Here is a 13,560-nt window from a genome sequence, read left to right on the forward strand (position 1 = left end):
TTTAAAGCTGTGGGCTAATTCACACACCAAAAAATTGCCTTCACAAAACTGCTAGAAATTAACACCAGTCTGGACATGCCCAAATCAATATAGAATGATTTCACACTTATCCCTGCTCACAAGTTACTGTGAATGCATGGACATCCTGTGCATATATGTACATATACACTATTTCATAAGAAACAGACAGCATGCATTCAGTTCACAAATGAAACTGGGGGAGAATATTTGGATAAATGTTCAACTGTACATGCAGATTACTCAATGCATGTATGAGTTGTTTGCAGTTCAAGAAGTGGAAGGAGGCTTGATTGACTCCAAGGTGCCCTTGGGGTAGGCAGAAAGGGCAAGCTGGTTCTCCCTCAGTGTGCCATGTCAGGAAGCACATCAGAGGGTGGACGCAGGCAGCGGGAGCCCAGGGGCTATTTAAGCAAGGCCACACATATGCTCTGCCTCTTTTTCTTGGCTTGTGGGCTTTACTCAATGCATGTATAAGGAAAAATAAAGTGTCCACTGACATGGTTTGCATGTGTGTCCACTATAGTTTGTAGAATCATAGAGTTGGAAGGGACCTCCAGGATCATCTTGTCCAATCCCCTGCACAATGCAGGAAGCTCACAAACACCTCCCCCTAAATTCACAGGATCTTCATTGCTGTCAGATGGCCATCTAGCCTCTGTTTAAAAACCTCCAAGGAAGGAGAGCCCACCACCTTCTGAGGAAGTCTGTTCCACTGAGAAATCGCTCTAACGGTCAGAAAGTTCTTCCTAATGTTGAGCCGGAAACTCTTTGATTTAATTTCAACCCATTGGTTCTGGTCCTACCTTCTGGGGTCACAGAAAACAATTCCACACCATCCTCTATATGACAGCCTTTCAAATATCACCTCTCAGCCACCTCCTCTCCAGGCTAAACATCCCCAGCTCCTTCAACCTTTCCTCATAGGACTTGGTCTCCAGACCCCTCACCATCTTCATCACCCTCCTCTGTGCCCGTTCCAGTTTGTCTATATCCTTCTTAAAATGTGGTGTCCAAAACTGAACACAATACTCCAGGTGAGGTCTTACCAGAGCAGAGTAAACTGTTGATAAAGCCCAAAATTGCATTTGCCTTTTTAGCCACCGCATCACACTGTGGACTCGTGTTCATAGATCCTTTTCACACATACTACTGCTAAGACAAATCTTCCCCATCCTATAACCATGCATTGGATTTTTCCTACCTAAATGCAGAACTTTACATTTATCCCTGTTAAAATTCATTTTATTGGTTTTAGCCCAGTTTTCTAGCCTGTCAAAGTCGTCCTGTATCCATGTTTCTGTCTTCTACTGTATTTGCAACCCTTCCCAGGGGTATGTAAACAGGGGTATGTTCTCAGCATGCCTATATAGGCAGTGGCCTTAAGCTGGACAGTTTTGAGGGGCAGTTTGCTTGATGGTGCCTCTTTTTGGGGGACAACCTGCTTTCTTGTGGACCCTTTAGCATAGCTCTACTAAAAGTAAGCCTCTACACATGCACACTAAAATACTATATATTTGTAAGTGAATGGAACACATCTTCTGTCCTATGACATTCTTTTCCTGCAGTTTAGATTGAAAGATCTTTAGAGCAGGGACACCTTTAGTTTTTTTGAGGGGTTGCTTTTTTTCTGCAGAGCACCAGACACATTAATAGTACTATAAAAATAAATGGCAATACTAATTTATGATGCTGCAATAAGGTCAGATTTCAAGTTTCTTACAGGAAGCCTCCAGTGTCTTCCTTATCATGATGTGTTTGTTCCCAAACTGGGAAGAGTGGATGGGATCAAAGTGCTCTCCCCTTTAAAGCCTTTTATCTAGGGTCAAACACTTATTCCAAGCTCTGTATCTTCTAGGTGTAAGAACTTAAAAGGAGCCATGTTGGATCAGGCCAGTGGCCCATCCAGTCCAACACTCTGTATCATGTAGTAGCAAAAACCAAGGTGTCATTAGGAGGTCCATCAGCAGAGCCAGAAGTCCTCCCACTGAGCCACACCAAGAATACAGAGCATCACTGCCCCAGACATGTACCCAGTACCTTCACACCAGGCAGGCAAGCCACCATGTGGGTTCCTGACCCATCTATCTACATTCCTAAGGACTGAATCACCAAGAGCCCCCTCTCTCCCTGCCCAGTGATGATTTCTCAGTTCAAAAGGATTCCTGTTCACCAACTGAAGAAGAGGTCCCTTCTAAGGGAACATTTCACTTACAATCAGCACAGTGCCCTGTTTCCCCTTGATCTTCTTCGTGGTCTCTGTGCATTCACACATATGGGTAATCCGCAGGATTGGCCCCGACCTCGGAGAGTTCAAAGCAATCTTGATCGTAGATCTGGCGCGCCTCCCACTTGTCCTGGGAGGAGACAGCTACTGCGCATGCCTGGACAAGGGGGAGGTGCTTAGCCACTCAGTTTCTTCCTTACCGCCGACCGGATCGCACCTTCCTCGTTGATCTCCAACTTCTTCATTGCAATCTCCAACAACTACCTTCTCTTCGCTTCAATTCTTCATCTTCTACTTCTCCTGGTATCGTATAAAAAAAAAAAAAAAAAAAAGCCTCCTCTTACTATCTTTCTGGACTTTCCCCCTCCCTCCCCCCCCCCCCCTCCCGGGCGGATGGAAGGAAGGGACAAGATAATCTTTAAACGCTGTACCAGCTGCTCCTCAAAAATCCCCTCGTCCGACGGCCACTCTCTTTGCTTGTTCTGCCTTGGAGAGGCACACCGTCCAGACTCCTGCGTGCACTGCAGCCAATTTGGCAAACAGGCCCGCAAGAACCGCGCCGCGAGACTCAAGAGCCACCTCATGGAAACCTCACTCCGACCGGCCATGCCGCGTGGCGGACAACAACAACCCGCGCCATCTTCCCCACACCTCGTGGGAGAGGCGCAGTCGGCAGCTTCCGTGGCACAGACTCCCTGTAAGCCTAAGACCGGCAAGCACTCTAAGAAGTCGGACGACCCCAAAAAGCGTCGCCGCTCCGATTCCGCCCACTCGGACCCGACGGGCAGCACTAGCTCAAAAAAGCATAAGACCCGCCCTCTCGACTCGGCCTCGAACCCGACCACCAAACCGAAGGCCTCGAACCCGACCGCCACTGCCTCCGGATCGATGCCGAAGACTCCGACGTCGAAGTCGACGGCAACACCGTCAATCACTCCGTTGGAAATCATCCGCATCTCATCAAAGTCGCCGTCCATTCCGAATTCCCCACCAGACCAGCTGCTGGATACGCACTCTACCGCATCCGTTAGGACCCACACTCTCGACCCCACTAAATTCGTAGATCTCTCACAGCCGATAGACGCCCACGCGCTCACCAGAGAACCCTCGACCCCGAGAGATCCCCTGACTAGACCTCGATCTCACAGTCGCAAACGCACCAGGTCCCGCAGTCGCCGACACACCAGGTCCCGCAGTCGCCGCCGTACCAGGTCCCGCAGCCGCCGCCGCACCAGGTCCCGCAGTCGCCACCGCACCAGGTCCCGCAGCCGCCGGCGCTCTCGCAGCCACCGCAGGGGGAGACACTACTATTACTCTCCATCGAGATCTAGGTCTCCATCCCCACGGCACCGAAGACGGCACCGACGATCACCATCCCATGATCGCCATTACCACAGCTACCAAGAGTCTCCGCGCTACCGAGATCGCACACACAGACTCCAAACTGCTTCGATCGAATCGCTTCACCATGACGACCCTACGGACCTCGGCGCCGAACCGAAGCTCCCGTCACCACTAGAATCCCTACACACGGCTCCCAAGACAACACCTCAGCCCGACCTACCTCAAGGAACCGACGACGGATCCGAGGAGGAACTCTCCGACTCCGACCACTCTTCGGGTTCGGACCTACAATCCCCAGACTCCGACATAGCCAAGCCAGCAGACTTATCACCGTCTGAAAGCCCAAGATCCTACCTCGACCTGGTAGCAAACATGGCAAGCTCGCTAAATCTAAAGCTCAATACGGACGCCCCCAGAGTCTCGGACGTCGTTTTTGATCTAGTCCACGCGGATCTTCCATCCAGCTCTTCTCTCCCAATGCTCCCCGTTCTACTAGAAACACTCAAAGAAGCATGGGACAAACCGGCATCGGTACCGCCAACATCCAAGAGGGTTGAAGCGCTGTACAAGATACACGCACCTGATTCCAAGTTCCTGTTCACCCACCCGGCTCCGAACTCGATCATTGTACATTCGTCCTCGAAGTCGAAGCAGACTAGACACCCGGTACCACCAGAACGGGAGGGCAAAAAACTCGACACCATCGGAAGAAAGATTTACGCCCTCACTACAGCCACAACCAAAATCCTCAACTACATGGCATGCTTCTCCGCATACACCCACAACCTGACCACCTCCCTCGCCGCATTGGTACCATCCCTGCCCGAGGCATCCCAAAAGTCAGCCACCACGACCCTGCAGGAGATGGCCAGAGTAACCAAACAGCAAATCAACACTGCCCGTCACGCTGCACAGTGTTCCTCCAGAACCTTGGCCTCAGCCATAGCACTCCGCAGACACGCGTGGCTCAGGTCCTCCTCCCTCCAACCAGACATCAAATACAAAGTTGAAGATTTGCCCTTTGATGGCCTTGGCCTGTTTAGCTCCTCTACAGATGACATCCTCACATCTGTAGACGATGGCAGGAAGAGGGCAAGACGACTGGGAGTCTCCCAACCTCTGACCCAAACCAATCGACAAAGGAACTGGAGGTCCAACCAATACAAAGGGAACAGATCCCCACGACAACAGGAACCATGGAAGCGCAAACCACCGCAGTCCAAGCCTTCCTTTCAACACAGACGCCAAACAACCAAGAAACCTTCAACCACACCCAAACCGTCTCTCTGACCTCCCTGCCCCGAGCCGTCCAGTCTCCCTCCATCAGCCAAACCCATCAACACGACTACAACCATTCTACACTGCCTGGAGGACCATAACATCGGACGCCTGGGTCCTCGCCATCATTCAAAGAGGCTACCTAATAGAGTTTACGTCCACTCCAAAGCACCACCGGTTCCTCACCACACCCCCGTCCGCACCCCTGCAGACGGAAATCGCGTCTCTGCTGGACAAGGGCGCGATAGAACCAGTCCCACCCCAATACCATCGCACCGGCTTCTACTCCCGGTACTTCCTGGTGCCAAAAAAGGACGGAGGACTCCGACCCATTCTCGACCTCCGCAAACTCAACCTACACATAACCTACAAGAAATTCCGTATGGTCACGCTTCAGGCAACCCTCCCGCTCATCCCAGAACGAGCATGGATGGCGTCCATAGACCTCCAGGACGCCTACTTCCACATTACAATCAACCATCATCACAGAAGATTCCTCAGGTTTGCCATAGGGAAGCAGCACTTCCAGTTCTGCTCCCTTCCCTTCGGTCTCTCCACAGCACCAAGGGTCTTCACCAAGTGCATGGCAGTAGTAGCAGCCACATTACGCCAGCAACAGATATCAATCTTCCCGTACATAGACGACTGGCTGATCGTCGCCCATTCCAGGGAGCAACTACAACTGGACGTCTCGACCACCCTCTCCACCCTGGCCACCTTAGGCCTCCTAGTCAACCTCTCAAAATCCAAACTAGTCCCTACCCAAAGGATCCAATTCATAGGAGCAGACATCTCCACGCTCTCACAAACGGCTTTCCTACCTCAGGACAGGGCACTCGCCATAATGTCACTGGCCAACACTATCATCGCCCAGCGCTCCCAAACAGCGCTCACCTTCCAGAGAATGTTAGGCCTCATGGCAGCAACCACAGCAGTTCTGCGGTTTGCGAAGCTGCACATGCGTCCCCTCCAAATGTGGTTCGTAAGAACTTTCCGCCCTCACACACAACATCAATCCACACTGCTCACCCTTCCACTACACATTGTACCATCCCTCAAATGGTGGACCAAGGAACATCACCTCTACAAGGGCATGCCATTCAAGCAGACACCGCCCTCGGTGATTGTAACCACAGATGCCTCCAACTGGGGATGGGGAGCCCACTTGGAAGACCTCACGGTGCAGGGCCAGTGGACAGACTACGAACGCTCTCTCCACATAAACTGCCTGGAGCTCATCGCAGTGCACAAGGCTTTGCGGTCCTTCCTCCCATCGCTAAGGAACCAGCACGTCCAGGTCACCTCCGACAACATCGCCACAGTCTTTTACATCAACAGGCAGGGCGGCACCGCCTCCGTCAGACTCTGCAAGAGAGCCCTAGCCCTGTGGCACTGGAGCATAAGCCAGGGCATCTTCCTCACGGCCGTACACCTACCAGGGGCCGAGAACACCCAGGCAGACGCCCTGAGCCGCCACTCCACCAACAACCACGAGTGGTCTATCAACAGCCGATACATCAGACAGATATTCAGCATCTTCGGACAACCGAAGATAGATGTATTTGCTTCACCGTCAAATGCCCAATGCACCCGCTTCTACATGAGAGGTCCTCCATCCCACCTCTCCAGGGGGGATGCCTTTATACAAACTTGGAAAGGAACACTCCACTACCTCTTTCCGCCCATTCCACTTATCACCAGAGTTCTACAGAAGATTCAGGTAGACCACACAAACTGCATCCTCATAACTCCATGGTGGCCGCGCCAACCCTGGTTTACGACCTTGCTGCTCCTGTCCAACAATACCTTCATCCAGCTCCCTCAAACACGGGATCTCCTCTCTCAACAGGGCGGCAGGGTCCTTCACCACAACCCGGCATCGCTCAAATTAACAGCCTGGAGAATCAGTTTCTAGACTTCCCTCCGGAGGTCCGTCAGGTCCTAGTGAACTCCAGAAAACCATCTACTAGGAAATCCTATCTATTTAAGTGGAAACGCTTCTCACACTATGCCTCACAGCACAACTTCGACCCCAACCTCGCCACTATACCTCAGGTACTAACTTACACCTTAACGCTATCCAGAGCGGGTCTGTCGTATTCTTCCCTGAAGGTACACCTGGCAGCCATCTCTGCCTTCCACCCCCGCATCGATGGCACAACGGTATTCTCTCACCACGCGACCAGAGCTTTCCTCAAGGGCATCATTCGCCTACACCCACCAATCAAACAAGTTCTACCCACCTGGAGCCTGTCCCTAGTCCTGAGCCAACTCATGAAACCACCCTTCGAGCCCATGGCCTCCATCCCACTACACCTGCTGTCATGGAAGACGGCACTACTTACGGCCCTCACCACAGGCAAGAGGGCCAGTGACATCTGCGCATTCAGAGCAGACCCACCGTATACGATATTTCATAACAGTACGGTGGTCCTCCGACCTGACCCGACCTTCCTACCCAAGGTCGTCTCTACCTTTCACCTAGGAAGACAGTCCACTATACCAGCCTTCTTCCAGCACCCCGCGGACGCGGGACAAAGGGCACTCCACAACTTGGATGCACGGAGAGCCCTAGCCTTCTACATAGACAGAACCCGCCAAATCCGTAAAGACCCTAGACTCTTTGTCACCTACGCTACCCATAATAAGGGCAGCAGAATATCTACCCAGAGACTCTCCAAATGGATTGTTGCTGCCATCGAACTCTGTTACCAGCTGGCAAAGCAACCAATCCCTCAACATATACGAGCCCACTCAACCAGAGCCGTGGCTACCTCGTCTGCCTTCATGAAAGGCATCCCTATAGAGGACATATGCGCTGCAGCCGTCTGGTCCTCCACATCTACCTTCGCCTCGCACTACGCTCTCGACGTCCGTGCCCGGCGAGATGCCTCCTTCGGACAAGCAGTGCTACGATCGATCTTCGACTAACCACTGTGAGTACCACTATCATTACGTTACGCTCTAACCCTTCATGTTCTTACAGGTCCAGCACCCACCTCCGAAGAAATGGCTCGCTAATCACCCATATGTGTGAATGCACAGAGACCACGAAGAAGATGGACAGGTTTCTTACCTGTAACTGGTGATCTTCGAGTGGTCATCTGTGCAATCACACAGACCCACCCAGCCTTCCCCGCTGCTGGAAGCTAGTAAGCACAGTTATTTCCACCTATCCGGCGGCGGGAAGAAACTGAGTGGCTAAGCACCTCCCCCTTGTCCAGGCATGCGCAGTAGCTGTCTCCTCCCAGGACAAGTGGGAGGCGCGCCAGATCTACGATCAAGATTGCTTTGAACTCTCCGAGGTCGGGGCCAATCCTGCGGATTACCCATATGTGTGATTGCACAGATGACCACTCGAAGATCACCAGTTACAGGTAAGAAACCTGTCCGTCCTCATGCTCCCTGACAGTACCAGAGCTTCTGTTCTCAGGGTGGGACACATCTAGCAAGTTCCCAAGGGTCTTATCCATGTTCCTAATTGACTGCCTCTGTTTCTCCAGGTCAGCCATCTTGGCCTCAAGAATATAAATTCGTTTCCTGAGAACCGAGAGCTCCTGTTACACTCAGTGCAGTACACTGGATAGCCCCCAAAACCCTCGCTGGCATTCTACCTTCATCATTATCTTTCTGTTATCTGGGTTTTTAAACCCCCTTTTTATAAAACTTCCTATTTATGTAGATTTGCTTGTGGGAAGTGTGATTACGCTTTTAAAAGTTTGGAGAGACTAGTGCCTTTGCTTCCTCACCCTGCTGCTGAACTCGTCTCTTTATTCCATCATTCCAGAGACTTTGTCGCTGGAGCTGAGACACTTTGTCACTGGGCCTACCACTTCACAGAGCTCATTTCTTCTCTCCCACATAGCCCTTCTTGTAGCTCCCAGAGTTTCATGCTGAAGGATTCACCAAATCTTGTAAATCAAACCTAGGGTTTCCAGGCAGATTAGTAATGTCCTGGCAACCATCAGGAGATGTGGGAAGTTATTGCAGGGAGGGGGGAATCGTTGTTGCCGGTTCTGGTGAAATCTGGAAGCACTGGCAATCACATTGGAGCGATGCTCTAGTGCCTCAAAACTTTGTGGAAATAACATCATCATGCAGCAACAAAGATTCACACACACACTCACACATTTTGCCAGCCTCCTTCCACTGGCCAACTGAGCATCAGTGGGCACTGATAACAATTACCAGGAGTTTGTCCAGCATTTGCAGGCACCTGGTAAGCCTAAGCAAGCCCTGTCTGCAGTCTAAGTGCTAGTTAACAGGTCTCCTGAGAAAGGAAGCAGAACTTGGTAGTTAAGGGGTTGAGTCAGCAGTTGGAACCTAGTAGTGATTGGCTTTGTGCCCCATTAGGCAGTTCTGCTTCTTATTTCACAAGGGGACAGAGCCTGGTAGATGAGATACTTCAGGGTGATCCCTGATGGACACGGAGCATACCTAATAGCAGAAGCTCTAGAGTAACACCGCCTCCATGGTTTTGGACCTTTCCCCTGAGACCTTATTCCTTCTCTTGAGAACCCTGGGATGCAGGCTAAAATTCTGAAACCACAAATAATTTGGGATTGGGGTGAAAAGACACTGTAGTGGCAGAACCTGTGGATGGAGAAGGAAGTTAGATTAGTTGTTAGGAAAGAAGGAGTGTTGAACCTAGACACTGTTTGTCTTTTGGGGCTGATATAGCAGAGTGGCTAAATAAACAAGCTATGATTCAGTAGGTTGCTGCTTCAGATCTTATTTCAACCATAGACTCACCAGATGACCTCAGGAAAGCCATTCACTCTCCTCCTCACCCCGCCCCGCCCCGCCCCTGCCCAGTCTCCAAGACAAGGATAGTAACAGTCTACTCTATAGAACTGTTCTAAGGATTATTGCAATAATATATACGAAGCACTTCAAACACAGGAAGTCCATGGTTAAAGATTCTGTATTGTTATTGTGGTTGTTTGGGGACCATGCAGACAGTGGAATGTACTTGCAGTACCCAGACCAATTCTCATTCCACCCATGGCTCATTGGGAGTAGTCTGAAACATGCAAAAATGCTGTTTTGCTTGTGATGAGTGGCACATGCTCCATTTGTGGTAAATTCTTCAGGTCAGATACGCTGGCCTGAGTTCATGCAATCAGTTTTAGGACTGATTCTCCCCTCTGTTTCTGGTGTGTTCCACTCAGGCAACCACCTTAGCAAAAGCACAAAGACAACCTAAACTGTGTCAATTAATTTTCTCACTTAACAGGAGAACCTGTTTCTCACAGGAGAACCACTTCCTTGCATAACAGGAGGACCTAGAATATCTTTATCCAGAGTTGGTGGGAATGTATCATTATGGGAAAACCCTTCCTGACTCCAGGAGTTGGACTAGATGAACTCTGGAGAATGGTCCTTTCTCTACTGTTACAAAGCAGTCCTGTGAATTTCAATGAGTCCCAGTGTTATATATTGCAATAGGAGACAGCTCACTTTTATGAGCTGCACAGAGACTATTTAAATTCTGCAACTTCACAATTGCTCTTAATGTGGTTTTTGTACAATTTGTGTCTTGTCTTAAACGACTTGCTGTAGCATTGTTGAATTACTTCTTGTTCTTTTAGCTGGAATGAATTCCTTCTTCCTATCATCTATCTTATTTTTTTTAAAGACCCCAAAAGAAGTAGTAAAGCTCCCTTCTCTTGAGATCGTTTCAATCAGTTTGCGGCCCCAACTCTGGATCACCCTTTTAAAAGAGTTTACATGTTGGCAGGCAGTATTCCCTGGACTCTTACCAGTTCTCATTACTGCGTGCATGCAAGGCTTTATTTGCTTGTTTAGCACTTTCCCACCACTGCAAGGAATGTGTGTACAGAATCACAAGAATAAGGGTGTTTCAGCAAAGTTTGACCAACATTATGAATGCTCTGTATTATAAAACTCAACTCCAGGCGAACCAAGAGAGAAAAGCTTTGGCTAAGCATGTGTGCATGAAGAATGGATGGCAGAATATTTCTGCAAGAAAGCAAAATAAAATATGTAGCATCACTAGGAGAAGCCTCCAGGGCCTGAACTCTGTCACAAATGATTTATTGTCAAGGGCCTAAGCTTCTGTATGAGAAGTTAGATATTTGTTGCAAATTTGCATATGTTTTGTTGATCTTAGTTAATCTGCTCTGATGGTAAATTCTGGGTTTGTGCAGAACTGGGAATTGTGTGTGTGGTGGAAGGTGGGAATTAAGACAAGGGCTTTAGAAGCACAATGCAGGTTCAGGGGCAAGGAGGAGAGGCGCTGTCAGGAGGGGTGTGTGAAAAGCACAAGTCCTGCTTCCTCCACACTGAAAGTTCCACAGTTCCTGACAACTTCACACAGATGGGCTTTGGTGGTATACTTTTTAATAGATCAGATCAGATCTCTTCTTCAGGCTTGAAGCTTACTCAGGTGACCTTGGGCCATTGGTGTGTGGTTATGAAGATAAAAAAGGAGCATGTATAGGCCATTCTAATTTCTTTGGTGGAAGCGCTAGGGACAAATATGATAAGTGTGATGTTTCAGCTTTTTTACTCTCCCACTTTTTCTCCACTGTCATAAAGGCTAGAAAAGTTACCAATCTGGATACTGAAAATGAGTTGGTTATTTAGAATGATTAAATCCTGAATTTCCTATCCAGTAACATTTCTTTTCCTACCATATCTTCTTTTATTTTGAAAAATATATCATGTAGCCCAAGCCAACAAAGGGAAGGATGCGCATCCATTGCTTGGAGAATGTTGACAAAGCTCTCCAGTTCCTGAAAGAACAGCGAGTGCATCTTGAGAACATGGGATCCCATGATATTGTAGATGGGAATCACAGACTAACACTCGGCCTTATTTGGACTATTATATTGAGATTCCAGGTAACAAAGAAAATTCATCTCTATCTTCTGCCAGTGTTGGTCTGCAACTTTTTCTTCAGTGTTTGCTTCACTTTACCTGCAAGATTTTTCTTCCCCTATGGGCTAAGACTAGTGATGGCTTTCTTGGTTCTCTCTTTGTTGCAGTAAAGGATTAAATAGTTAGATTCCTTCTTGGAGTTCTGCCCCAACCTTCTTGCTGTTCTGCTTCTTCTGTCATCCTTGTGTGTTGGAGCATGGTTTCTGCTATGTTATTCATAGAGCTGCCAGCTTTAGCCTGAAAACTGTGATTGATATAGCAGAGATATACATAGAGAGAAAGTGAGAACTCTGTCCTTCCCAAATGTTCTTTCTCTGACCCAAAGTTAAAACAACCTTCACAGTCTCCGGGGCCAAGAGCTAGCTTGTCTAGTTGTTCATTTTTGGCAATTCCAGGGCTTCCCTAGGCTGCTTTCCATGTCATATTGCCTCATCTTATCCACTGCAGGCTGCTGTTATGTCTCCTCAAAGAGAGACCTGTTGATTGCATTCTTTCTTTCTCTGAATACATTTTGTTGGAGTTGTTTGTTATGGATTATGATGGCTGGCTTGCCCAGATTTCACTGTTCATTTTCATAATACGCTTGCCATTTTGGTGTAGTGGTTAAGTGTGCGGATTCTTATCTGGGACAACTGGGTTTGATTCCCCACTCCTCCACTTGCACCTGCTGGAATGGCCTTGGATTAGCCATAGCTTTCACAGGAGTTGTCCTTGAAAGGGCAGCTGCTGTGAGAGCCCTCTTAGCCCCACCCACCTCACAGGCTGTCTGTTGTGGGAGGAGAAAATATAGGAGATTGTAAGCCACTCTGAGTCTCTGATACAAAGAGAAGGGTAGGGTATAAATCTCCAGTTCTTCTTCTTCTTTATCATGATATATGAATGTAGGCTGTATGTTTCAGCAGAGTAGGGCAAATTGATAAAAAAGAACAAAAATCTCATATTTTTGTTTAGTAAGGTCATAGCTTATTTGCATAAGAAAATTATATAGTATTATTTGTATGCTTTGTCTTTTAAGTCATCAAGACTTCCCATTTTTTCTCTCAGAAAGAAATCTCTCTCCCCCACTTCACATATATATAGACACACCATTTTGAGAATATCAGAATATCATGCACATTTAGTGCATTTATATTTTAGTGCACTTAAATAGTTTTGCATATCCATATCTGCACAAGAGCTAATATAGCAGAGTGGCAGATGCTTATCTCTGAAGTTGAAATCAATGTGCCTTTTAATGTGTTTAACTTTGCCTGGATCTTTTAAAAGTAGACTCAGGTGCTTTTGTTTGCATTTTTCTTAAGCTGTAACTGTTTTGGGATTTTTTTTGGTTTCCCAAAATATTGTTTTCTCAGTTATATGGAGACTATGGGATAGAAATTGGCCAAGAAATTGGCAAATGAATTGCTACTAACCATGATATGTGGCACTGCAGATCCAGGATATCAGTGTTGAAACTGAAGACAACAAAGAGAAGAAGTCTGCAAAGGATGCACTGCTGTTGTGGTGCCAGATGAAGACAGCTGGGTGAGTATTAAGTGGATAACTGGGAAAGTCTCCTTGCAGCATGCTGTGGCAGGAATGGATGGTCACTAAAATACTTTTAAAATATGTAGCAATATGTCTTTCTTTAAGTGGATTCAGTTAATGCCAAACAAATAACTGTGCTGAAGTACACAAGACTGTCTGCTGCCTCACAGCGTCAGAAGTTGTGGTGTTCTGTCATCAATACAAGTTGATCTGGGATATTTTGTGGGACCAACTTGCATTTAAAATTTTGGTTCAGATATATG

At 48.1% G+C, this 13,560-nt stretch overlaps 1 protein-coding gene across 3 annotated transcripts in view; it reads left to right on the forward strand.

Moving 5' to 3' along the window:
• Positions 1 to 13,560, forward strand: part of SPTBN1 (spectrin beta, non-erythrocytic 1) — a 205,343-nt gene that overhangs the window by 103,322 nt on the left and 88,461 nt on the right. For 2 of the 3 annotated variants that reach the window (XM_060249162.1, XM_060249170.1), the window contains exons 3-4: positions 11,560 to 11,733; positions 13,203 to 13,294. In XM_060249162.1, coding sequence (XP_060105145.1) covers positions 11,560 to 11,733; positions 13,203 to 13,294 — 266 coding nt within the window. The remainder of the gene's footprint in view (positions 1 to 11,559; positions 11,734 to 13,202; positions 13,295 to 13,560) is intronic. The other variant, XM_060249177.1, reaches the window with a different exon arrangement.

This window comes from Heteronotia binoei, chromosome 1 (genome assembly GCF_032191835.1).
Source record: "Heteronotia binoei isolate CCM8104 ecotype False Entrance Well chromosome 1, APGP_CSIRO_Hbin_v1, whole genome shotgun sequence".
Classification (NCBI taxonomy): Eukaryota; Metazoa; Chordata; class Lepidosauria; order Squamata; family Gekkonidae; genus Heteronotia; species Heteronotia binoei.